The sequence below is a fragment of the Gobio gobio genome, assembly GCF_949357685.1.
Source record: "Gobio gobio genome assembly, chromosome: 6".
NCBI classification, from domain to species: domain Eukaryota; kingdom Metazoa; phylum Chordata; class Actinopteri; order Cypriniformes; family Gobionidae; genus Gobio; species Gobio gobio.
In genome coordinates, this window is record NC_137102.1 from 3,469,887 (window position 1) to 3,497,442 (window position 27,556).

The following is a 27,556-nucleotide window of genomic DNA, read 5'->3' on the forward strand; positions in this document are numbered from 1 at the left end:
CATGTCTTTTAAATTTTCTATAATGAAATAGCCAGTCAAATAAACACTACTCTATAGATACTCAAGATTAACATGAAACTGGCAGAAACTGTGTGTGTGTTATGCCCCCTTTAAAGCTTTCTAAACAACATGGACTTTCAAATACTTATATTAAAAAGATAAAAAGCATGTTTGATAAAATAAAGGATGGCAACAGTTGTTAAAATAACATTTTTATGAGTGAAGGACCAATTATAACACAATAGGGAGGCCGCTCAAAGATTGGTCTAAACTGTCAGTTTCAAAATTTGATTTAGCAACTAATGCATTTTAATATGTCATACTGTTCAGCTTCTCTTCTTTGAAACTTAGATTGAAAATGTCATCTCCCACCTGACATCCACTGCGTCCTCCATGACAGTCATATCCGTCTTGCACTTGGCAGAAGGGTTGATGGCCAGCTCAGCTGGAGGAATGACAAAGCTTTTGCTAAGTGGCAGCCACATGCCTTCTCCAAGAGTATATGTGAATCTGAAACACAAAAAGACACAGTGAATATTTCAACCTGTACTGCTACATTGTGAGACTCGAAAATATTTTTCTTTTTATTAAAGGGGTGATGAATTGAGAAATCAACTTTTCATTCAGCCTTTGATATATCAAAGTTCATGGTGATATAAGAATATCCTGTAAGGTTCGGCGCTCAAAACGTCCTTGTTAGTCAAAGAAAAGCTTTTATTGACACCAGGTCCAGCAAACGCTCAATCTCAGAATATGCCGACCCTTGACGTCAGCGTGTGGTGAAACGCCGCCTGATTATGTAGCCCCGCCCACCGACTCGTGGAACTAAACAGATCGCGCTACAGAGCAATAAACATGTCGAAGAGAGTTATATATTGAACTGTGCCTGGTTGTGGAAAAACTCAGTCGCTGCATAAGCTTCCTTCAGATTCTAATATTAGGAATGTGTGGGTGAACTTTATTTTTAATGAAGTTCCAGCTCACGTGGGGAAGACATTGCACGTTTGTTCGCTTCATTTCACCGCGGATTCGTTTGTAAACAAGACACAGGTCGAGACTGGATTTGCAGACAGATTGAGGTTAAAAAAGATGCTGTGCCTTCTGGATCCGACAGGAATGATGCAACACACTGATGTGAGTAAAACATGTGTTTTATATGTGATAGTATTGCATGGTTACAGATCGTTTGATATCTACTGATTATGTTGTGGAAGTTTTGAACATGCTGGTTTGTCTGCAGTGAAGTTTTGCTGATGTACGTGCAATGCACTGTGGCCTACATTAAACCTGTAAATAAAAGTCATACAGTCATATACAATAAAAGAGCCTGAACAGCGACAGGAAATACAAATTAACGCAAAAAACCTGCCTACCTTACCAGAGCTTGTGAGTAAAGCAAAGCGGAGCTTCACTCATGAACCGCTCACCGGTAAAATGACGTGTGCTCAAATCCTGCTCCGACATGGCATTTCTCTGTATCCTACTATACCTGTAGCCATTAAAACACGTATTTAGTTTCAGTTTAAATATTATAATGTTATTTTTTTATTTAATTTACGTTGAAAAGTGAGCAGGGCACATAAGATGCATAATATGTCAGAAAACATGGGGGTCTTCACCAAGTTCAATAACACTTCAGTAAGTTTTGTTTTGTTGAAAGCCTTTCTTTAAATTTAATTTTTTTTTATAAATTGTATCTTAATTTTAATCAATATTTTATCAACCAAATTGCCCGGATTTAATAAATAATAAGCAAATAGCCTATAACAGACAATGACATGGAGACAGCGGCGCCGCGTGAACAACGGCTTAAATGAACAACTACAAGAAAAAAGAAAAAAAAACTTTAGTCAGGGGCGGCCCTAACTATTTCAGAATGGCCTATATTTGATCCAGCATTTCACAAAGGGCATTCTGGGTTGAGCGTGCGGTGCTGAGCAGAATGAGCTTTAGAAATTAATTGAATTTGAGGCGCTCTCCACTGGAGGAAATATTACCGCTCTTTCTACGCACACCACAACGGTCACAATATGACCTCATGTTTGTTTTAGAAACATAATTCAACATATAAATAATACTTTTTAATGGGCCACTTAAAATGTTTATTACAAATAAATGATTAAATTCAAAAAATTAATAAATGTAAATTAGCAAAAATTTGCATTGCATTTGCAATCCTTTGAAACCCCACTTCCCGCGCCTCTGTGTGTGTATGTGTGTGTGATGCGCAGTTCGCGGATATATCCACTGATCAGGCGGGCCAAGTAATACAAAAATAACAGACATTTCCTGTGGGTGGATTCCGGTTGCCGTTTCTCCACATTGGAAGTTTTCAAAACAATTCTCCACGTGTACTGATGGGGGAGTGGAAACTCATTATAATATGCAAAACTGTTATCCAATCATAGCAGTGGGACTCATAGAAGTTTACTTCCAAGTCTTCATTGCGGCACGCCCATAAAAACAGAGCGTTCCAAGAGCTAGGCTCAAAACCAGGGTTGAAAATAGCCTATTACTTATTCATTCTGATGTTTTTGAATGTAAAAACCACGCAAACGGTTAATAAGTTGACCTCAGACAACAGAATATATATTTTTTAAAAAGCAGTTCATGACACCTTTAAAACGGAAGAAAGAAGAAGTGTTTTTCAAAAATATAGAAGGACAACAGCAGGGTGAGTAAAAAATGGCTTTATTTTCATTTCAGGGTGAACCATCCCTTTAAATGAAAGAAAGAAGAAGTGTTTTTCTCCAGAGGGTCCCTGGAGGTTGAAATTCTGTGTAGGACTTTAACCCTCAGAGACCTAAGGGTATTTTTACAATTAATTTTCCGCCTGGTGTTATTTACTAAAAAAGCTTGTAAAACATCAACCCTGTTGTGCACAGACAATTGACACACCTCTTTTTTTTCAAGACAAGCTGCACTGTCAGTATATTTGTGTTGCATTGATGTCACCTGAATGTAAAATAAGTTATGGGACCATAAAGACAAATGAAAACATAAAACGGAAATTGAATCACTCAAATATTTATTGAAAACACACACAAATAAATAAAAGCTAAGCATATTTCCTCTGGAAAACAGTTTGTTCAAGTCTTTGGAGTCCTGGAACTCAGGAATAAACATGATAACTTATACAGAACCAAAACTATTTACATTTTTCCAAAAAAAGTCCAGGCGCTTTTGGCCTCTTTGGATTTTGAATATTTACTGGTGCCAAGCCTCAAAACAGTTCCTATCAGGAACTTCTCCTCAAACTTTCTTCTCAAACTTTTTCCTCAAACTTTCTCCACAAAACTGCAGCGCGTCTCTCTCTCTCTCTCTCTCCTCAACACTAGCCATGCGTCTATCTCTCCACAATAACAGAGCTGTGGTTCGCGTAATGACGCACACCAACGTGGATGACGGATCAGCCTGTCATTGGTCAAACCCTCATCCAAAATGGCAGCTAGCATCGCGCTAGCGGCAAAAATGACGGAAAATTTATAAATTATGGACATCAAGTGGATATATCTTGGATGTAAGCGTTTTGATTTATTGCTGAACAACTCCAAAAAGATGCACATGTTCCAGGCTGGATAGAAAACCTTCTGTAAAGGCTACAAAGACACCAAAGACACCCCCGTGATGGCTAGCTCGTTAGCTTTCTGCTGGAAAAAACGGTAAGAAAATCGATAAAAGTTTCATGAAATAATATAGATATTTATCGGAGGTGCCGTATGACGTCGTGGGCGATGCCGTCGGGCTCTGAGGGTTAAAAATAGTGGTGTTCATGGTAACAACGGACGACACATCGTCAGACAGAGAAGAGAGACGCTATTGTTGATATTTACAGATTGATTTCTGCCAAGAAACAAATCCATACATCCCCATGAGAGACTCCCACATGTACAGTATGTAAAGACATTTATTCATTGGTTTATTGTATCCGCCTCTGCACAGTTTGCGCAGGGGTTTAACGAATAATGTGTTTTCTTACGAGTCCATCTAAAGGTTCAAATTTATTATATTCTTGAGTCGACTCTCCAGCTCTCCTGCAAAACAGCATAAAACAGCATTTCCAGTTTGACCCTCGCTCCAAAACAGTAGCACATTTTAAAACTTGAGTCATTACAGGAAAGCTTATCTGACCTTGAACACTCCCCCTGGTTTTCCAGCTGAGAGACGTCCAGGCGGATAAGATCAACTCGTGGGTGGATATTCATAGAGGACTACACAAACAAAGCCACTGAGCATTGTAAAATAATGCCCAGAACGGGAGGAGTTTGTAGGAGTAATTGAAATCTGGCACATCTACAAGCTAGCTCTGCTTTACTTCACTTCAGTTCACTCTGAAGTCCTGAGGTTTCGACTTCGTGTCACAACACTCAATCAATAAATGCAGTTCTGTCCAGAACTGACTTGCATACAATGATAAAAGTGTCTAAGACACGAGTATGAACATACTTTTTTTTTTTTTTCTAAATAGCCAGGATGTGCTTGAAGGATTCTTTGATTCATTCACTTGCTGATTCATTGTTTTCTTCATTTGCTTCCCCCGTGTAAACTCAATCCTGTCATTTTAGGTTTCACCCATGCACCTCGGGAAGGCTGTGCGTATATGAGCTAAACAATCACTTCAGTGATTATATTTGCGTAAGATGCATTATGCCAGAAAAAATACTGTCTGATTGCATAACTGGAAGCTCTTTTAGATTTCCAGCATGTGTAGCTGTGATTTACACCTACACTGTAGAATAAAATGACATTTTATCTGGCGTACAGGGCTTCTGAGTCACACAGAGAATTGTGAATCACTTTAAAAACACTTGTTAGACTGACAATATTCAGCCAAATGTTGTCCAAACTGGGCTAACACTTTTATAATGAATAATGTTGCTGATTTGCTAAGGGTTTGCAAGCTCCCAGCACATATTGCGGCATGAATAAAGGATGTGGTAACTCTTAAAGGAATATTGTTTTAGTCTTTGCTGGCTTTATTTATGCAGTTGCTGTTGTTACTATTCAGAAGTTGATACGATGTTTTATGTTTTTGAAAGAATTCTCTAATGCTCACAGAGGCTGCATGTGTTTGATCAAAAATACAGAAAAAAAACTGTAATAAGTTGAAATATTAGTACAATTTGTGACTCTTGAGCTCAACAGCAGTCGTGCGTCTCACGGGTATATCTGTGGCAATAGCCAACAATACATTGTATGGGTCAAAATTATCAATTTTTCTTTTATGGCAAAAATCATTAGGATATTAAGATCATGTTCCATGAAGATATTTGGTAAATGTTCATATCATAAATGTATTATTAGTAGTAATATGCATTGCTAAGGACTTCATTTGGACAACTTTAAAGGAGATTTTCTCAATAGATTTTTTTGCACCCTCAGATTCCAGATTTTCAAATATTGTCCAATCCTAACAAACTATACATCAATGGAGAGATTATTTATTCAGCTGAAGATCATCTATACATCTACATTTCACAAAACTGACCCTTATGACTGGTTTTGTGGTCCAGGGTCGCATATCATAATTTGATCTGCCCATCCTCATTTTGCTCCTATGATTTTCCCCAATAGAAAGACGCATGGTGACCACTGGCTGTCAAGTTTAGTTGCAATTTTGACTGATTTATTATTCATATATTTGGTCAAAAATCATTAGGATATTAAGATCATGTTCCATGAAGATATTTGGTAAATTTTCATATCATAAATGTATTATTAGTAGTAATATGCATTACTAAGGACTTCATTTGGACAACTTTAAAGGAGATTTTCTCAATATTTAGATTTTTTTGCACCCTCAGATTCCAGATTTTCAAATATTGTCCTATCCTAAAAAATGTATAGGCTTTTATTAATAAAAAATAAAACAGAAACTACCCCGAGGGGGAAAACGAGACTTGACTTGGACTTGGCAAAAGGAGCAGGGAATTGAAGCACAGACAACAATCAAGCACAGGGAGAATAAATAGGGAGCAAACTAGGCAGGAGATGAGGGAGATCAGGTGGGGCAACTGAACCAATCATCAGATAACAAGATAGGCGGGGTTAGACAATACAGAGGAGAGCACATGGCCCAGAGGAAACATACATGACAAGCCGTGTGCTCACACCAAACGTGACAAACACATGAGCACATGGCCAGCAAACACAAATCACAAGCCATGTGCCCAAACAAAACAAGACATGAACACGCAGCCAATGACAACACTCATAAATCACGTGTTAACACAAAAAAATGACAACAAAAGCACCTGGGGTCCATTCTTCGTGTGTCGCTTAATACATCTGAGATGATTTGACAGATCCCAGATCTTCTAATCGTCATAACTGATCTCAGGCTAATTTAATTCTTCAAACGGATTTGCATATTGGATTAAAATATCTGGATTAAGTTATGTGAGATTACTGCGCATTCCTGTGTTCCCTGAAGAGGGCAGATGCATCAATACTCAAAACCATGATCAGTAAAGCAGCGATTGGCTGGCGGCAAGACATCATATAATTAAAAAAGACACCTGGCAAAAAAGTTGAAAAATTTAAAAAATTAAAAAACACAAATTTCTGGACCTTTATAAGGAAACAGCCAAACGACAAAACCAACATAAAAGTTATAATGGAAAAAAATGAAAAGTGCACTGTTTTTTTAAAACATGATTCCAAATTATTTATATTCACGATTTTATAGCATTTGTACACCCTTTACATTTTTATTTCAATGTTGTAATTAGCAATTCATTAAATGTTTAATTAAATTTGAAGCAGATTTGTTACCTGACAGCAAGGGTCAAGATCAAGTTCTCTACATCTCCTGCGCTGCATCAAGCCATCCCATAATATCTGTGACTGCTCAAATGAATGCACGGCTCAGGTTAATGTTACAGCAAGTGTAAAGTAATTATTCTAGCAAAAATAAATCACTCAATCAACTGGCTGTGTCTATAGTATTATACACAACATTATAATATTATTTTCAAATACATTTTTATATTATTATAGCCCTTGGTTCAGTAATGAACTCTTGTAATAAAGTAGCAGTGGTCGGGACAAATTTTAAGTATCAACGCCGCTTAAAAAGATGCAATCTAATACTGTTACATGAAATAAACTGCTCGCGAGCAGGTTTGAGCTTAAGGAGCGTGACAGCAAGTCCAGGATGAGCGTCGAAGAAACAAACAATCCAAGATCATGCCAAAACTGAGTTAGTGATGAAGAACGGACCCCTGGCCAATGAAGATATAAACCAAGTGCTCCAAAACACACGAGACAAGAGAGGACACAACAATAAGGACAGAACTATTAACTAGTAGCTTATTAGTGTGCATATTAGGATATTGGCTGTTTATTATTACTTATAAAGCAAATATGAATGGCTTATTCTGCATGACCATATTGTACATCCCTTAATCATACAATGTAGGCAGGTTTATAATCACTGAGATCCCACATGTGAGATAGTTAGGGGTGTTCGAGGACATATTTTCTGTGATCTACATATTTGCAGATGTTCTGAGCGCCAAACAATTACACAACAACAGCTTGAAAACCATGTCAGTGGGCAGATATTAGTGATAAAGTTTTTTTTTTTTTATATGTTTTATGAATGATTTTTGTAGACACGTTAATTTACTGAAGGCTACCAGGAGAGCTAGGTAACTACGTTTATTAAATTAATTCACAATATGCACACATTCATTATTAATCTTATGCCCAATACAGGCTGTAAAAAGCTGAGCTCTTTAATTTACTGAAGGCTACAAAAGGAATTATTAATTTACAATATGCACACATTAATTACTATTAATCTTATGCCTAATCTGAAGAAAATGGCTTTGTTGATATTTCTTGTTCGTTATTCACATTATGAATGATATTACATAGGCCTATTTCAATTAAAAATGGCGAAATTAGACAAAAGTTTATTATTTTCGCATGAATATATTTGTCATGTGTTTAACATTTGTGACTTACAGAAGCAGCTCAAATATGAAATGTCTAGTTTAGCTACAGATCTCACACTTGAGGTCGAGTCGCTGCTAAAGTTTGCGCTTAGCCTCAGCAGCTTCTGTGAACATAAAGGCTGCCTACTCTGATTTGATTGGTTTTCTCAAATATTTTGGCATTGACGAGCGGTGACAGACCAATGAGAGCTCAGATCAACACACACAGCTCTGCTTCTGACGTGCGATCTGCTCGACGCCGCTGCGGATTGAACAACACACTGATTAAAAGACGGGCCGAAGCCGAAGCCTCCCGCCAGTTTCATATGTTATAAAGGTTAATCACACATTTTTTAGGGGGGCTGGACAGAAGTTTAGGGAGGCTGAAAAAGCACACTCGAGACCATACACTCACACAAAGACAAGACAGAGCTCTGTCACAAAACCAGACCGAAGTGACAGAACCCTAACCCTTGCTGAAATCAAGTTATTTCTGTCAAAAAGTATCAAACAAGATTGCACTGAGCTAAACAGACCCTCAATGAACTGCTAAAAAAGAGAAACGCAACTATAATCCTCGGATTAGCCTCCTCTTGTGTACTATGAAAGGAACTCTCCGTCTGCTGCTGTTTACAACGGCGCAATAAATTGCTTTTCTTGATTACAGCTAAGTCTATTAAACTTGCATCTTTTTCCTATGTTTGAATAAATAAGCCACTGCCAGCTGCCTAATTTATTTATTTGCCTAGGTTCAAATGCAGGTTCTTCAATTATAGCCCTCCGCACTCTCACTGTGCACACGGAGATGTGTGTGTCTGAGAACGGCTGATAAAAGCAGGAATCTCATCATCTGCTGCCTCTAGTGAGACTGCGGTCTCTGTATAACACATTATTACAGACGCTGGGGAACGCAAAATACTAACAATCAATTCATCAACTGACTCATCAAAACTCACAGACATCAATGCACCAGCAAAAGTTTAGGTTCACACTGACCAAAAAAAATGCATGCAAATCAGAGTGCATTTGCTATTTAAATATTTCAGGTAACATCTTGCATTTTCACATGAGAACATTCCTATTAACACGCTACATGAGATGTGTTAAATATCACATGTACTAGTGGATAGGACAGAACGTTCTTCATTAATGCACTGATAACAAGAGGACTGTCACTTGTGGGGAATATGCAAATATAGTTACAATTTTTAACAACTTGAAAATGTAAATGCAATTGCATTTGAATTCTGACCACAATATGCTGCGATACACAGGACGCTTGTAAGCTCATCTGTCTGGATTTCTCCACATGAATCTTTCTCATCACACCTGCGGTAGTGTGTGTGTGTGTGTGTGTGTGCCTCATCAGCTGGAACCACAAACTCATTTCTGTCAATATATCATCCATCATCAGCTACCGTTTACATTCAATCCAATTAAGCCGTGCTGATTTCACGTGCGCACAGCGTTTTCTCCTGCTGGTAATGGTAAAAAGATCTATTAAAGTAAAAGTTTCTTGAGACCGGAAAAAAATTGAGACGGAAATCGATGTTTTATAATTCCATAGCATCCCCAAAAGGTATGTTCACACACCACAGATCTGCTGAAAACTCGCCCAAGTGTTTTGTAACATGCAGATTCAGGAAAAAACGGGAATGTGAAGCTTGACACATTTGAATATTGTTGCCTGCTAGTGTGAAGCAGCTTTAATTTAGTTTTGCAGAAAAGTGACTTGTAAATGGATTATTGAACACAACACTTAAGACCAGGATAAAACTCCCGCCTCGCGTTTTAGTCCCTATGATTCTGAGCTGTTTTGGGGCCCTTTAGAAGTTTTGACATGCTCTGACATTTGTGTTTTTTTCAGTTGCTTATAAACACATTAATGGCAAAAGTGTAATTACACTGTATTCAGCACAAACTGGGCTGCCATAATATGTGAGCAACATGTATGTACATGCTTGTATTTTTGAGAGAAAAATGTTTATGCATGGTTTTTGAGAAAACAAAAAAAGGCGTCAAAACACACAATAGATTTGTGTCCACAAGACTTTTGACGAATGGGTGTATTTGCCTAGAGTTTTTGCTTTAAACTGATGCTGATGTGAGAATCATTGAGCCTACTCATTCACATGAAACAATACACTGATTTAAAATTAATTAAATGCTGGGGATAAAGGGTTTGATAGACAAATCTATCAGAAAGCGTCAGGGTACCTTTTAGGGGTGTTCAAAGTCCGGCCTGCGGACCAAATGTGGCCTGGGGATGAATTTCAAATGGCTCGCAGCGTGTCTATTCAAATGTATTATACTGTATGTGGCCCGCCACGCATAATTTACAAATTGTGCAGTCTCACAGTGTCAACACAAGGTGGCAGTACTAGATTTTAGGCCTGGGAAACATTAACGCGCCAAAAGCAAAATAAAACAGCGCTACTTGCTAACTCGCAAGCTCTGAGTCTGAACAAATGTGTTTACTGGCTGAGTGTTTCGATCACATGACCACTAAGCAGCCAATGAGAAATGTTTGAGTTGCTGCAAATCTCTCTGAGATTTAATTTAGTTTAAAGGCAGTTGAAACTGCGCTGACTTAAAGGGTTAGTTCACCCAAAAATTTAAATTCTGTCATTAATTACTTACCCTCATGTCGTTGGACACCCGTCAGACCTCCGTTCATCTTCAGACACAAACGAAGATATTTTAGTGTAAATCTGATGGCTCTGAAAGGCCTCCATTGGCACAATGCACTTTACACTCTCAAGACCCTTAAAAGACACTAAAGACGTCGTTACAAAGTCCATCTCACTACAGTGGTTCTACAATAACTTTATGGAGTGACGAGAATAGTTTTTGTGCGCAAAAAAACCCTAAATAACGACTTATATAGTGATGACGATTTCAAAACACGGCCTCATGAAGCTTCGAAGCGTTATGAATCAGTGAGTCGAATCACGATTCGGATCGCGTGTCAAACCGCCAAACTGCTGATTCGACTCACTGATTCATAACGCTTCAAAGCTTCATGATGCCGTGTTTTGAAATCGTCATCACTATATAAGTCATTACTTAGGGGTTTTTTGCGCACAAAAACTATTCTCGACACTCCATAAAGTTATTGTAGAACCACTGTAGTGAGATGGACTTTGTAACGACGTCTTTAGTGCCTTTTAAGGTTCTTGAGAGTGAACCGTACATTGAGCCAATGGAGGCCTTTCAGAGCATCAGATTTACACTAAAATATCTTCATTTGTGTCTGAAGATGAACGGAGGTCTGACGGGTGTCCAACCACATGAGGGTAAGTAATTAATGACAGAATTTTCATTTTTGGGTGAACTAACCCTTTAAGGCCATTACATACTCTACAAGAGCAGAGAAAAAAGTTCTCGGTCCCAGGGCTGCGAGAACAAAATGACCTCGTCTGAGCAGAACTTTTTTCTTGCGGGTGTCCGAGAACTATTGTGTGATTGGTCAGACATGTAAACGTGAGCTGCAGTGGGCGGGGCCTCTGAGGGCTCCCTAGAAGTTTGGCACCTGCTTTTCTCGTGAAGTATGGAATGTCCTGGCCAGAACGAACTTTGTTCTTGTTCTTGCCACCTCGAGAAAACGATTTCTTTGTTCTTGCGGAGTATGTACCAAACTTTAATCGACAACACTAACGCGCAAATCAGGAGAAACACTGAGCCACAATGATCCAGTTAGAATACTTTTAACCATCAATTCTCCAACATTTATCATGGATTTACTGTGGTAACACTAACTGTGACCATGGTAATTTGTCAGAAATGAAGGGTAATATCTAATTTTATTTAATGTTTATTTATTTATTTATTTGACAGGGACAGTGTACATTAATTGACATAGCTGTAAATGCACCAGAGTTAGCCAAAAGGCTATTTTTCATCCGTTGTCCCTGGACAGATCTTAAAATTGTCTACCTAAAAACACAATAAAAAAGATTACAGAGAACAATACAAATATAAAAAGCAGTAAAACAGATATAACTCTTCAATCCTGTTGCTAAATACGGTGTACAAATTTACTATAAAACAGACATGTTGAAAAAAACAAACAAAAACAAAAACAAAAAAAAACAAACAACAAGATTTAATATTATACACATTGACACAGCAGAGACAAGTGGCAGCAGGTTGGGTTAAGGGAAGATACATATTCGTATTAATGCTGACATGTCTGATGTGTTATGAGCCAGTTTTTTAGCTGCTTTTTGAACAGAGTGTATGTGGTGAGTTCTCTGATGTTCTGAGGGACGGAGTTAATGTAGACATGTATTAAATGAGTAATAAAGGGCAAATTACAAAAAAAAAAATTCATAAACTTGCAGTTTTGTGCATTTGTATTTATGTTTATAGACTAAATACCATAAAGCGGTTCTAGAAATAATTTTTTTTTTTTTTGCCATGTGTGCACTGTAAAAATTGCTCTTGTTTGGTATTATTGTCTTGTTTCAAGTCTAAATATATCTAAAAATTATTAAATCAAGATGCATTTAATAGATAAGTAAAATGACATAAGATATTTGTTCTTGTTTTCTGGAAAATATAATGAAATTGAAGCTTAAAACAAGCAAAATGATCTGCCAATGGAGTAAGAAAAATTATATTGTTTCTGTTTGCAAACTTGTTTTTATTTTTCTTACCCCATTTGTTACCCCTGTTTTAAACTCAAACAAACAAGGCACAACCTCAGAACAGGACGGAAAAGAAATACCCATAAAGTGCAGTTCTGTTAAAAGTCTCCAACATAATCATGAGAGTCACAAAGTTTGCATTGGATGTTTACACACACCATAAAGCAGGATTTGAGTGTGAAAAGCTCTTATTTTCTAACTTTGAATGGTTTGCAGATTGGAAAGTAAATCAGATTACAGACTTTATAAAAATACTGACGGTTAGTTGCACCATAAACACATCTTCTCTCCATCTCTCACTTTGGTATAATGCCACTAACAAATATCAATCACATCATTTCTGAGTCTGATATTGAAAGCCAGATATATAAATGAATACGTGAAGCATTCAAAATTGATTATGGCCTTTCCTATTCATTCATGGCAAAAATCAATGATGTATGAGGAAAAGCTCTGTGAAATTGAAAATAAATCTTTCATTCGAGTCGTCTCAAACATTCAGGTTTGTTTGGAAATAAAACATTTAATTGTCCCAATGAAATGTATTTGTTTGGTGGCCCAAAGCCAAGGGATATGAGATTTTACACCATTTTGGGGGTATAACACAGATTCCAATTACAAGATGTCCTCCGGGCGTTGTTTTCAAATGTGAAAGAACACTGATTCATAAGATTTGTAAATAAATAGCTTGCGATCTGTGCAAATGAATTAGGATTCGAATTAAGGACTTTGCAATGTCATGGATGAGATCTATGAATAATTCAGCACATGAAGATTATGCATGGCAACCGAAGGTAACCATATGTTGCTACAATTGGATTAGCACAGCGAAATATTCCAAAACATACACCTCACAGATTGAAACATCTCAAGTGCATAAAGCAATTAACTGATTAGTCTTGAGTCTCCAGTAGCCAGAGGTAAACATTGTCTAAATCCCTGCCTTTGTACATGGATAACATGTGTATATGTGGGCAAACACATTCGGCGGCCCAGTATTAAAAGTAATTACGTCATTTTCCATTTTCAAGTTTTTATTTGAACTGTGAAAGGAGCTCTTTGAAGATGAATAAAGAAATGTCAGCTTAGCCGAAGTGACAAAATAAGTGTACTGCATTTCACAAGCTCTCAACAGAAACCTATTACATACTTGTCAGCACCTTTTTTCAAGGCTCATTTTCTGCCGTCATATATAATGCAACGTGCACTTTTTGCTATATAAAGTAGCCCCAAACACATTTAAGATACACTCAAGAATGTATGAATTGAACTGCATTACAACAAAAGTATCAAAACAAATGGCACCTGCAAATAATACTAGAGCTTTTCTTAGAACTAACTTGGGAAGTGCATCTGGGAAGAATTCACAACACTTAACTTTTTTCCACATTTATATTACAGCCTTATTCCAAAATGGATTCAATTCATATTTTCCTCAAAATTCTACCAAAAAACACCCCATAATTACAACATGAAATAAGTTTGTTTCAAATCTTTGCAAATGTATTAAAAAGAAAAAAAGAATCTTCTGCAGCATTGAAGATCCCAATGAGCACAGTGACCTCCATCATCCGTACATGGAAGAAGTTTGGGAGCACCAGGACTCTTCCTAGAGCTGGCCGTCTGGCCAAACTGATATCTGGGGAGAGGGGTCTTAGTCAGGGACCCAAAGGTCACTCTAACAGAGCTCCAGCGTTTATCTGTAGAGAGAGGAGAACCTTCCAGAAGAACAACCATCTCTGCAGCTCTCCACCAATCAGGCCTGTAGGGTAGAGTGGCCAGACGGCACATGACAGCACGCCTGGAGTTTGCCAAAAAGCACCTGAAGGACTCTCAGACCATGAGAAACATAATTATCTGGTCCGATGAAACAAAGATTGAACTATATGGCTCGAATGGCAAGCGTCATGTCTGGAACCAGGCACCGCTCCTACAGTGAAGCATGGTGGTGGCAGCATCATGATGTGGGGATGTTTTTCAGCGGCAGGAACTGGGAGACTAATCAGGATCGAGGGGAAAGATGAATGCAACGCTCTGGACCTCAGACTGGGGTGAAGGTTCCTCTTCCAACCGGACAACGACCCTAAGCACAGCCAAGATACGGGATAACTCTGTGAATGTCCTTGAGTGGCCCAGCCAGAGCCCAAACCTGAACCTGATTGAACATCTCTGGAGAGATCTGAGAATGGCTGTGCACCAATGCTCCCCATCCAACCTGATGGAGAGGTCCTCAAAGAAGAATGGGAGAAACTGCCCAAAAATTGGTGTGCCACCCTTGTAGCATCAAACTCAAAAAGACTTGAGGCTGTGATTGGTGCCAAAGGAGCTTCAACAAAATATTGAGCAAAGGCTGAGAATACTGATGTACATTACGTTTTTTTTATTTTTAATACATTTGCAAAGATTTTAAACAAACCTCTTTTCGTCGTCATTATAGGGTATTGTTTGTAGAATTTTGAGGAAAATAATTAAATTAATCAATTTTGGAATAAGGCTGTAACATAACAAAATATGCAAAAAGTGAAGTGAATACTTTCCGGATGCACTGTACATAAGTTCTATATAAGGGCCTTAAAGGGTTCTGTCAGGCGCTTCACATATAGAACCTTTAGGGGTTCACATCGTGGGATCATTTTATGGATTTAGTTTTAATTACGTAATTGTCTTAATGCATTTTCACATTATGGCTTTTTTAACATTTTATGAATTAAAGGTGCACCATGTAACATTTTTTCAGTAAAATATCCAAACACCACTAGGCCAGTGTTGTATATTTTGTTCAGTTGAGTACTTACAATATCCCAAATGTTTCCGACTATTTGTAAATCGTGAGATGCTCTTTTACCCGAGGAACCGGGACGCGTGAGGGCGTGGCCTGTCGATGACATCATATCCGCGTTCCCATCGGTTTCCGGTTTTATTCTGCAGAAGCGCTTTACTCTCACTGCAGTGTGAACAAGTGTCACAGAGTAACGTCATCCCATCATCAACACACTCAGATGTGTCTAATAAGATCAATAGAGCTGCGTTACCTCACACTCATGAGCGGAAGAGCGGAAGTGGCGACTGTGGCATAATAAAAGTCCCGCCGCTCGCGAGGCGTGTGTTGCGTTCATCTCATTAACAATCGCTCCAGCGGTTCCTCAGCTCCTCAACACTCGCTCCTGCTCTGCTTCAGACTACAGTAACGCTAATAATCACATCCATCAGCATGATTTCTGCCCGAGTCCTATCCCGATTTTTTCCCACCGGCTGTGAGGTGAAGACCACATGTCCCAAGAGTCTTCTTGTCATCAAACTACGTCTTTGTTTTGAATAGGCCACCTCTACACTGTAAAAATCCAACTTATGTTTTGTATGACAAATTCAGCTTTTAAAGTTTATTCAACTACACTGTAAAAATCAAATTTAGCTAACTATTTAACATGAAAAAAGTTTGTACAACTAATTGACCCTAAGTTGAGAAAACTCAAAAATGTTCTGCAGCTGGTTGCTTTAAACTTTTAAGTTTTCTCAACTTTTTTTTTTTTTTTACAGTGTAGCGGATGGAAAAGTTACATAGTGCACCTTTAAGCAACTTGTAAACATACTTAAAAAATGTAATAACCCATTAAACGTTATGCAAACTATTTAAGACAGTTCTATATAGAACTTTTTAGCTTTAAAGGGTTCTTTAAAATTGAATCAAGAACTCTAGGGTTCCGTATAGAACCCCAACTGAACCTTTTTTCTGTGAGTGTTTGCGTTGTATTTAAGACATCTTCCAAATGTTCATTTCAAACTGGGTCACAAGCTTTATAGTAAAAATAAACAGATTTTTTCTCACCTAAAAATGCGATCAGATGGCTGCTCCCCCATCACCAAGTCAAAGCCACGCTGAAAGATTGTGTATGGCCATGGGCTGCAAAACAGAAATGGAAAAAACTAAATTAATAATTAATGCTTAAAATAATAATACAAAAACTGTATGTCACACCATGGACTCTTCATTCATTGTTAAACAGTTCCAGTCTTCACTAAGCCACATGACCTTTAAAATTGCATGACTTTGTGATGAAAACATAACCATCTTATAAAAGGGAGTTCCTTAACTCACATCTAACCAATTGCGTTCCCTAATAAAAACATCACAGAATTGCCTCCAGCAGATGTTGTGTGTACAAACTGTGACCGACAGCAGCATCTCAGTCAGTCAGTGGCGTATAGACGTGTATAGCTGTGTATTTATCCAAAAGCTCTATGTGAACTGATGGAGATTAATGCAGAGAGGCAGCTGTGGGGACAGGGGCTGTCGCTGCACTATAAGAGAAGAGACAAGGAGCTGATGCCTCTCTAAGTAAGCTGTTACTCACAGCAAAAGAGCAGTCACAGCCTGGTTACCACTTCACACCGCGGATCACCTACTGCTGTTTCAACATCAACATTTGTCCAGCAGCATTCATAATTCATAGGAGTTACAAAAGCCGGAGCGTTCGGAGGATGCATTAACACAGGAAAGGGCACAAATAATTAGGGGTGTAACGGTAAAACGATTTGGCACGTTTTGAAGTCATCGGTACAGCAGGGGAGAGAAAACTAACTATAAAATTGCTTTTTATTTATTTTTATTAAACAGTGTTTACTGAACAAATTGTGTCTGTCCTTAAATGAATTCAATTATAACTCAAAGTTTCTTCTAGTGAGCCCTTACTCACACATTACTATAATATTAAAGGTTAACAACAGAGCTCAAACTATGAGCCTAAATGCAGATGTTCATTCATGTTTATTCTCTGACTATGACGAGATGATCGCGTTCACGCACATATACAGTGATCAGTCACACCACATTAAAGAGCGGCAAAACGGGATTTATCGTTTGAATTTAGTGATAAAATGGACAGAATACTTCATATGTTCAACCAGTGATGCCAGTAACGCGTTACTTAGTAAGTACTCTAATCTGACTACTTTTTTCCAGTAACGAGTAATCTAACGCGTTACTATTTCCAAACAAGTAGATTAAAGTAATTTATCCAAGTCACTGTGAGTTACTATTTTTGTCATTTTCCTTAGTAAAAATATATATTTTTGCTTTCTTCTTGTGTCTCGGGGAGAGTAATTATGTTAAGTGAAGTCAAGACTGTCTTTATGAAACATGTTTTTTTTCAGGAAATATTTTTTTAATTTCAACTTAAAATGTCAGGAGATACATTTTTGAACGTTACTGTTAAAAATGCATTTCCAATTAATGTAGTGTTGGCAAAAATGGTTGTCATTTCTATGTTGAGGCGGCAGGGGTGTTGTCGGCAACTGCTGAATGTAAGTAATAAAGTAACTTGTAATCTAACTTAGTTACTTTTAAAATCAAGTAATCTGTAAAGTAACTAAGTTACTTTTTAAAGGATTAATCAGTAATCAGATTACTTTTTCAAAGTAACTGTGGCAACACTGTCCTCAACATACCTTCAGATGTTCATTCATGTTTATTCTTTGACTATGACGAGATGATCGCGTTCACTCGCACAGTGATCAGTCACACCACATTAAAGAGCATCAAAACTCGGATTGAAGTATGACCCGCGCGTAAAACAAGCCGACTGTTAACTGTTAAAGATTGCATTTGGTACACGTGCACCGTACCGGAAGAATACGTGTACCGTTACACCCCTAAAAATAATCCAATAAAATTAAAGTCAGTTTCTTCATAACATGTAAAATTCTTGTCAGTGCCACAAAGTAAGTTATAAATGGATTTGCAGGAAAGAGTTTAAGAAATGTCTTTGCACTTCGAAACATTAAAAGCATTTGGCATCAGACTTTCTTTCTCCTCCACTAAGTGTTAGAGTCAATTAAAAACTGTTCACACCTTCACAGCATGGCACAAAGGGAACATGCGCATCCAGTGCTGTTCCACTCCCCTAAGGCAATCTTCCTGATTGTTCCAATTTGATTTCTAATTATCGGATCCATCTCACCAACCGTCATCACTCCCATCTCCCTCCCAATTAAAATGCCAAGGATTTCCTCACCTCCAAGACTTAATCAAACTGCTCCAGAGCGACAGCCTCCAAACCAGATGAGCTTGTGAAACTCTCCTCAGGGAAGGTCTAATTAACTTCAAACATCTTTAAATACAAGTCTTCCCGGGATTAGAAACTTGTGCTCCTAACATTTAAGTGCTTTCATTATTTCTGGACTGTTAAGAAGCGAAACACTCTCATATCGTATGCCGTTCTCTCATATTTGTGCTTTGTTCATGTATCGGTTGACTTAAGAAGCATAAGTATGGTTATGCATACTGACATTTTTACCTCAGATTAAAGAGAGCATCTGTTCAGATGCAGATCTTATATTCGATCCTCCGCTTAAAAAAGTTCCGAAAGTACAGCAGAATTAAAAAATAATTAGATTCGCTTTGATTGTTTGAATAGTAGTTCTTGGACGATGCGCGCAAGTGATGAATTACATCTTTTCTTACGCATGTAACACAATTTAAAATGCACAATACATGCATCTCATTGGTGTACTGAAATGCAAATCCCTGTCACGCAAATCTAAAATGACCCGGAGCTTCACTGCACTAATCCCTTTTCCAATTCCAGAGGAAGAGCATCATGCAAAAAAGCTAATTAATTCAAACAAACCAATATAATTTCCCTACAGTGCATAACACCTGTCTGGCTATCGGCACTGGAGACATTTTTACTACTAAGAAGCACGAACAGCTTCGAGGTGGCAGAAACCTGATTATAGTAGTGCTGTTGTATATCAGAGTCGATATGCTCATGGTACTCACCCCTGATTTGGGCCCCATTCATTGCGAATACATAGATGCTTGTGAACAGGGTCCTTCATGTAGCCATCGAAACAGATGCATTCTCCTGAAAGAAGACATTGTGCATTTAAATCATTATCAATAAGAATAGATATCATCGAATAGAATAGACGCTGGGAGAATGAAGGGACATGTTTTTAAATTGACCAAATGAAGTGTGTGGATGTGTCTTTCACGCTCTTGGCAGGCCGGCTGGACATATAATTAATTGACATGTTTAATCTACGTGATTTCATAAGTTATTCACGCCTGCCTGCTGTGTATGGGCGTTGTTTTGTGCCGCTATTTTGTAGTGAAGTCTATGGGAAGGCTAGTTTATTTTCCCCTAAAAAGTGGCGGTGACGAAATTGGCAGTTCCCAGATCCGCATTTTTTGTTTGTAAACATGCATTCAATTTTTAAAAATGTGACTGGAGACTTTATTTTATGCTCTATCTAGGTTTTTGAAAGCAATACTTTCATTTAAAATTGTCATGACAATGTCGTAAACTCTGTAATTCTCTCCCTCTTACTCTGAGTGACACTGCGACTGTATCCTCATTCAAAACTCAACTAAAAACATATATTTTCTGACAGTATTTCCAACCCTCCTCTGTTTAGTGTTCTGGGTTTTTGTTTTGTTTGTTCTCACTGTATATTTGTGTGTATATGTATATCGATGTTCTATATGGATGCTGTGTATGTGTTTGTTTCTTGTGCGGTGACCTTGAGCTTGGGAAAGGCGTTATAAATAAAACATATTATTATTATTATACTAACAACTACTAGCAACAATGGGGGTGGTGGTCTTTCTGTGTCCTTTCTAGTACTTTTGCAACCCTAGGTATGTTTTAAACATATCTTGCTTCGTAAATGTACAGGAAATGACAAAAAATGCTAAATATTTGATCATACTACTGTCCAGCTCTGAAATGTGTTTCTGAAAGGACTTCTGAAATTAAGTCCCTTCTCTGGGTGTGTATGTTTGTTCAATTTGATATTTTCAAGTTAAAGACATATGGAACAAGTTACCTACTAACTAACTAACTAACTAACTAACTAACTAACTAACTAACTAACTAACTAACTAACTAACTAACTAACTAACTTTCTAAAAATAGTCACATTAAGTTTACACATGCTTTAAATATAATATTTACAACAGTAACAAGTGCATCATCTTCTCTTTAGATCATTAGTCAACCAATACTTAATAAATATTTCAAGTATAACAGATCCAGTGGTGCACCATTTATTTAACTGAGCGGAGTGGTTGCTAAAAACTCACGGATCATTTTGGGTTTTAAAACATTTCAAGGTCATTTAGATGCAGGAAGTGTTTCCTGAGCCAGTGAGTTATTTACTTTGCTTTAGTTCACTTCCACCAGACTTCCTCCATTCAGACTAATGTGTGAAGCAGCTCTGAACATGACAGACAGATTTTGCCCCTCTATGGAGTCACATGACATTCACACCACGACCCTATCTGTAGTCTAATCACCTCTCAGTGTGACTGATATTAATTCATCCCCTTCAGGGTCAAGAGAAAATGACCCCATTGTCATGTTTACATCAATATGGTGACTCTCCAGACGTGCAATGCTGTAAATGTGTGTGCTGAAGCATATATGCATGCACAGCAGATTCCCTGTGTCAGCTCTCCTCAGCTGTGCTCATGGTTCAGACAGGTCTAATCACTCTGAGTTCAACTGATCAGTCCTGTCAGGGCAAACCGCAGGCATGTCGGTCATGATTTGGGTTCATGGGACTGACGAGGCTGCACCCGGAGCAGGAACGGGCGGCCCGTCTTATAAAAAAGCGTGTGATGAGACTGATGCAAATACAGACGGAAGAATGGTGTTACCGAACATGGAAACAAATGGGAAGACAATGTGTGGAAAAGGCTACAAAAAAAATATCTGCTGACATTTGGTGCAAAGCGGTAGTCATCAATATGCTGACAATGCCAGTGATTATGTGCCCAGAGATCTGCTAATGCAATACAAGTGACCTTAAATTCTGCATTATGCAGACTAATATTGGATTTTCAACACTGAGGCTCAGAGTAACGAGAGAAAAACTGAAACTTTGTTTTTTTTTTTTTTTGAAGGGCAACTGTATGGTGTAGAAGATGCAATTTGGAGAGAAAGCTGTTAATTTTTTTTTTTTTTAAGATATTACAAGGCAATCTTTAAAGCTAAATCATACATTAATTGTGATTGAGATTAATATAGTTTACTGTATTGGCAGTTTATTTCATTAAACTTCTCTTATTAAACCTTTGCTAAATATAAACTACTGTTCAAAAAGTATCTATTATTACAAAAAGGTAAGGTAGTAAGTTCTCACTAGTGCTCAAAAGATTGTTGCCTATTATAACAGTAAAATAAGTATCCATTAGTTCTAAAATACTTACAGTATAAATCATTTGTAAATTTTCCTGGTGTGAATAACACTGATGATCTCTTCATCTCCTGTTAGTGGGTGGGATATATTAGGCAGCAAGTGAACATTTTGTCCTCAGAGTTGATGTGTTAGAAGCAGGAAAAATGGGCAAGTGTAAGGATTTGAGCGAGTTTGACAAGGGCCAGATTGTGACGGCTAGAAGACTGGGTCAGAGCATCTCCAAAACTGTGGCTCTTGTGGGGTGTTCCCGGTCTGCAGTGGTCAGTCTCTATCAAAAGTGCTCAGAGGAAGGACCAGTGGAGAACCGGCCACAGGGTCATGGAGGAACAGTGGAGAACCGGCCACAGGGTCATAAAGGACCAGTGGAGAACCGGCCACAGGGTCATGAAGGACCAGTGGAGAACCGGCCACAGGGTCATGGAGGACCAGTGGAGAACCAGCCACAGGGTCATGGAGGAACAGTGGAGAACCGGCCACAGGGTCATGGAGGACCAGTGGAGAACCGGCCACAGGGTCATGAAGGACCAGTGGAGAACCGGCCACAGGGTCATGAAGGACCAGTGGAGAACCGGCCACAGGGTCATGAAGGACCAGTGGAGAACCGGCCACAGGGTCATGGATGAACAGTGGAGAACCGGCCACAGGGTCATGGAGGACCAGTGGAGAACCGGCCACAGGGTCATGAAGGACCAGTGGAGAACCGGTCACAGGGTCATGGAGGACCAGTGGAGAACCGGCCACAGGGTCATGGAGGACCAGTGGAGAACCGGCCACAGGGTCATGGAGGACCAGTGGAGAACCGGCCACAGGGTCATGAAGGACCAGTGGAGAACCGGCCACAGAGTCATGAAGGACCAGTGGAGAACCGGCCACAGGGTCATGAAGGACCAGTGGAGAACCGGCCACAGGGTCATGAAGGACCAGTGTAGAACCGGCCACAGGGTCATGAAGGACCAGTGGAGAACCGGCCACAGGGTCATGGAGGACCAGTGGAGAACCGGCCACAGGGTCATGAAGGACCAGTGGAGAACCGGCCACAGGGTCATGAAGGACCAGTGGAGAACCGGCCACAGGGTCATGAAGGACCAGTGGAGAACCGGCCACAGGGTCATGAAGGACCAGTGGAGAACCGGCCACAGGGTCATGGAGGACCAGTGGAGAACAGGCCACAGGGTCATGAAGGACCAGTGGAGAACCGGCCACAGGGTCATGAAGGACCAGTGGAGAACCGGCCACAGGGTCATGAAGGACCAGTGGAGAACCGGCCACCGGGTCATGAAGGACCAGTGGAGAACCGGCCACAGGGTCATGAAGGACCAGTGGAGAACCGGCCACAGGGTCATGAAGGACCAGTGGAGAACCGGCCACAGGGTCATGAAGGACCAGTGGAGAACCGGCCACAGGGTCATGAAGGACCAGTGGAGAACCGGCCACAGGGTCATGGAGGACCAGTGGAGAACAGGCCACAGGGTCATGGAGGACAAGGTGGAGAACCGGCCACAGGGTCATGGAGGACCAGTGGAGAACCGGCCACAGGGTCATGGAGGACCAGTGGAGAACCGGCCACAGGGTCATGAAGGACCAGTGGAGAACCGGCCACAGGGTCATGGAGGACCAGTGGAGAACTGGCCACAGGGTCATGAAGGACCAGTGGAGAACCGGCCACAGGGTCATGAAGGACCAGTGGAGAACCGGCCACAGGGTCATGAAGGACCAGTGGAGAACCGGCCACAGGGTCATGAAGGACCAGTGGAGGACCAGTGGAGAACCGGCCACAGGGTCATGGGCGGCCGAGGCTCATTGATGCCCGTGGGGAGTGAAGGCTGGCCCGTGTGGTCGATCAAACAGATGAGCTACTGGAGCTCAAACTGCTCGAAAAGTTAATGCTGGTTCTGATAGAAAGGTGTCAGAATACACAGAGCATCTCAGTTTGTTGTGTATGGGGCGGCACAGCCGCTGACCAGTGCCCATACTGACCCCTGACCCCGCCCAAAGCACCAACAGTGGCCCGTGAGCATCAGAACTGGACCACGGAGCAATGGAAGAAGGCGGCCTGGTCTGATGATCACGTATTCTTCTACATCATGTGGATGGCCGGGTGTGTGTGTGTGGCTCACATGGGGAACACATGGCACCAGGTGCATTATGGGAAGAAGCGGCGGAGGCAGTGATGCTTTGGGCAATGTTCTGCTGGGAAACCTTGGGTCCTCCATCATGTGGATGTGACTTTGACACGCACCACCTACCTAAGCATTGTTGAGCCCATGTCCAGCCTTTCATGGAAACAGTATTCCCTGTGGCTGTGGCTCTTTCAGCAGATAATGCGCCGCCACAAAGCACAAATGCTTCAGGAATGGTTTGAGGAGCACAACAAGAGTTTGAGGCGTTGACTTGGCCTCCAAATTCCCCAGATCTCAATCCAATCGAGCATCTGTGGGATGTGCTGAACAAACGTCTAAGGTTACGTATGTAACCTCTGTTCCCTGAGAACAGGGAACGAGCGCTGCGTCTAGCTGACGCTATGGGGAACGCCCTCGGCGTGACTGGTGTCTGAAGCTACTATCGAATCACGGCAAAGTCTTTGACCGACGTCAGCCCATGACGTCATCAATGTGCGACCCGGAAGTATAAAAGGGCGCCGTGCCAACACATACACATCTTCTCGTCTGAAGGGACTGTATGGCAGATAGGCCCTGAAGCATGGCAACGCGACGCAGCGCTCGTTCCCTGTTCTCAGGGAACAGAGGTTACATACGTAACCTTAGACGTTCCCTTTCGAAAGGGAACTCTCGCTGCGTCTAGCTGACGCTATGGGGAACGATATACCAACGCCGCCATGCTGAGGGGAGTGTCTGCCCATTGGCAGTGACAACTGTCAACTCAAGTAATTCATAGAAAAACCTGAGCGATTCCCCCTCAGGTCCTGGGCTGACAGTGACAGCACTCCCTACGGTCATAGCCCAAGCTATACAACTAAACGGAACCCTAACGCACTGCGTGGAGTTCCATCTAGACAGCTCGAAGGCCCGGGACCACTACTTCCAAAGAAGGGGTCCCTTCAAGGGAATGTGGCTAGGGGACCCGAAGGAACCCCAGCCAGTCACTACTCGGGAAATGTTCTCCCGAGTGCCACCAGGGAGGCCTGACCTGGTGCCCTAAGTGTTATGGACACTTCGGTTTAGCCAACCCTGTCTGTTCAAACAGAGCCTCTGGATGGTGCCCAAGGGGCGTCCAAGCTAAGGGACTGAAACACAGGCAGTCTTACTTAGCCCGGAACTCAGAGACGGGTTATCCAAGAGAGCAACACTCAGCGTAGTGCTTTTCAACCCTTGCTATCGAGGGGAGTCTGCCTGCTCAAATCAAGGATCTACCAGGTGCTTGTGTTTCAAAGCAGTAGGGAGGCCGAAAGGGCCTTAATGACTGATCTAACAGGGAGGCCTCATGAGAGGCCTACGACCGTCTGACCAGGCTCAGGCGGCTGAGCACTCATAGACGACCCTCATAGAGGGGAGCAGCTGAGCCTGCCTGGCGAGTAACCTCCAGCTGTAAGCCCAACTACCACAATTTCTCACAGAGAACTGGTAATCAAAGTGCCTAGCTCAGGAACTTCAACTTCAAGGAGGCCCTGTGGGCCTACTACTTGATAGCGGGTATTCCAGGGAGGCCTATAGAGGCCTACTACCTAACCGCAAGCCATGCTGGAAACCCAAGCATCCAGGCTCGGGACTCCGTCCTCAGGGAGGCCTTAGTGAGGCCTACTACCTGACAGCAATACCGCCTGCTGAGGTTACCCTTGTTTTCTCAAGGAGGCCTATGGAGGCCTACTACTTGACAGTCAAGCTACGCAGGCTAGTCGGGCATCCTGTTTAAGGAACCCGTCCTCAAGGGAGGCCTATTTAAGGCCTACTACCTGATAACCAGCCTTTAGGGAGGCCTGGAGAGGCCTACTACCTGATTGCAATACGTGCTAAATGACTGGGTCCCAGGAACACCTCAGGGAGGCCTGATGGGGCCTACTACCTCGTTCGAGTGACCACCATCTGGGACTCGACAGTCAAGCTACGCAGGCTTTTCGAGCATCCTGATTAAGGAACTCGCCCTCAAGGGAGGCCTATTAAGGCCTACTACCTGATAAGCAGCCTTCAGGGAGGCCTGGAGAGGCCTACTACCTGTTTGCAATACGTGCTAACTGTTTCAAATGACTGGGTCCCAGGAACACATTAGGGAGGCCTGATGGGGCCTACTACCTTGTTCGAGTGACCACAATCGGGGAGCTCACCCTCCGGGAGGCCTATTGAGGCCTACTACCCGACAGTCAAGCTACGCAGGCTTTTCGAGCATCCTGATTAAGGAACTCGCCCTCAAGGGAGGCCTATTAAGGCCTACTACCTGATAACCAGCCTTTAGGGAGGCCTGGAGAGGCCTGCTACCTGTTTGCAATGCGTGCTAACTGTATCAAATGACTGGATCCCAGGAACGCCTTAGGGAGGCCTGATGGGGCCTACTACCTCGTTCGAGTGACCACAACCTGGGAGCTCACCCTCAGGGAGGCCTATTGAGGCCTACTAGTCGACAGTCAAGCTACGCAGGCTATCCGAGCATCCTGATTAAGGAACTCGCTCTCAAGGGAGGCCTATTGAGGCCTACTACCAGATAATCAGCCTTTAGGGAGGCCTGGAGAGGCCTGCTACCTGTTTGCAATTCGTGCTTAACTGTTTTAGATGACTGGATCCCAGGAACACCTTAGGGAGGCCTGATGGGGCCTACTACCTTAGAATTTAACAGCAGGTCTTCAGGGAGGCCTGATGAGGCCTACAACCTGCCTCTGGTAGTGATCACAACCTGAGAGCTCACCCTCAGGGAGGCCTAATAAGGCCTTACAACTAACAGCGGGCCTTCAGGGAGGCCTGATGAGGCCTACAACCTGATAGCCGCCAGGCTAGCTGTCCCGATGCGCACATCGGTACATACCTCCAGTGAGGCCTGGTTGAGGCCTTCCAACTGAAAACGCGCCTTGTTCAAGAGGCCTGCTGAGGCCTACAATTGACAGCCGACCTTCAGGAGAGCGTATTTGCCCCTTTTTAACCTGATAGCCAGCTAGGCTAGCAGTACCTTGATGCCTCAGCATTGGCACCTGCCTTACTAGAGCCTCCGATCTAAGTGGTACATATTACCAACGGACGCCTCAGCGTTCAGTCGTTGATGAATACCCAACTCTATACAGGAAACCTGGGGTCTGTAAGAAATACATATTTTTAGTGTAATACACAAAAATGACCACCCTCACCTGCGGCATGCTGAGCGAAGACTCATTGTGCGGTTCTCACCACCATGTTCTACCACCCTTGAATGCCTGAAAGGGGGGTTCTCACTGAGCAGGTCCGGGCGGGCCGTCAGAACATAGTTCTACTCATCATGGGCCCGCCTCAGGCCTGATGTAAGAAGTGCCTGGGTAAAAAATCATTAAAAGACATTAAAAAGGAAAAAGGAGAGGGCTAGGATGTAACCGCCCTCAAGGGAAGTGATCCATCACCAACGGCGAGAGCGTTGGTCCTGGATCACCTCCCTCAGATCCTTTTTCCCCCCGGGAATCCCGTCTCCTCTGTGCCCTGCTCCTCCACGGAGGGGGGGGGCACGAGAGGAGATGCTAGCCCTCTGGTCCTGCCTACGGTCCTCAGACCGTGATGGACCAGGTCCCGCCTGCCTGGGTGGGGGCGCGGATCTCAGCGGTATGCATGTCTTAAATGCCGCTGAACGCGCCTTCGC

The 27,556-nt window shown here is 41.5% G+C and overlaps 1 protein-coding gene across 6 annotated transcripts in view; it reads right to left on the reverse strand.

The window, feature by feature from the left end:
• Positions 1 to 27,556, reverse strand: part of astn1 (astrotactin 1) — a 463,883-nt gene that overhangs the window by 284,783 nt on the left and 151,544 nt on the right. For all 6 annotated transcript variants that reach the window (XM_079819008.1, XM_079819011.1, XM_079819007.1 and 3 more), the window contains 3 exons: positions 19,368 to 19,452; positions 16,416 to 16,490; positions 373 to 510 (listed from right to left, as the gene is read on the reverse strand). In XM_079819008.1, coding sequence (XP_079675134.1) covers positions 373 to 510; positions 16,416 to 16,490; positions 19,368 to 19,452 — 298 coding nt within the window. The remainder of the gene's footprint in view (positions 1 to 372; positions 511 to 16,415; positions 16,491 to 19,367; positions 19,453 to 27,556) is intronic.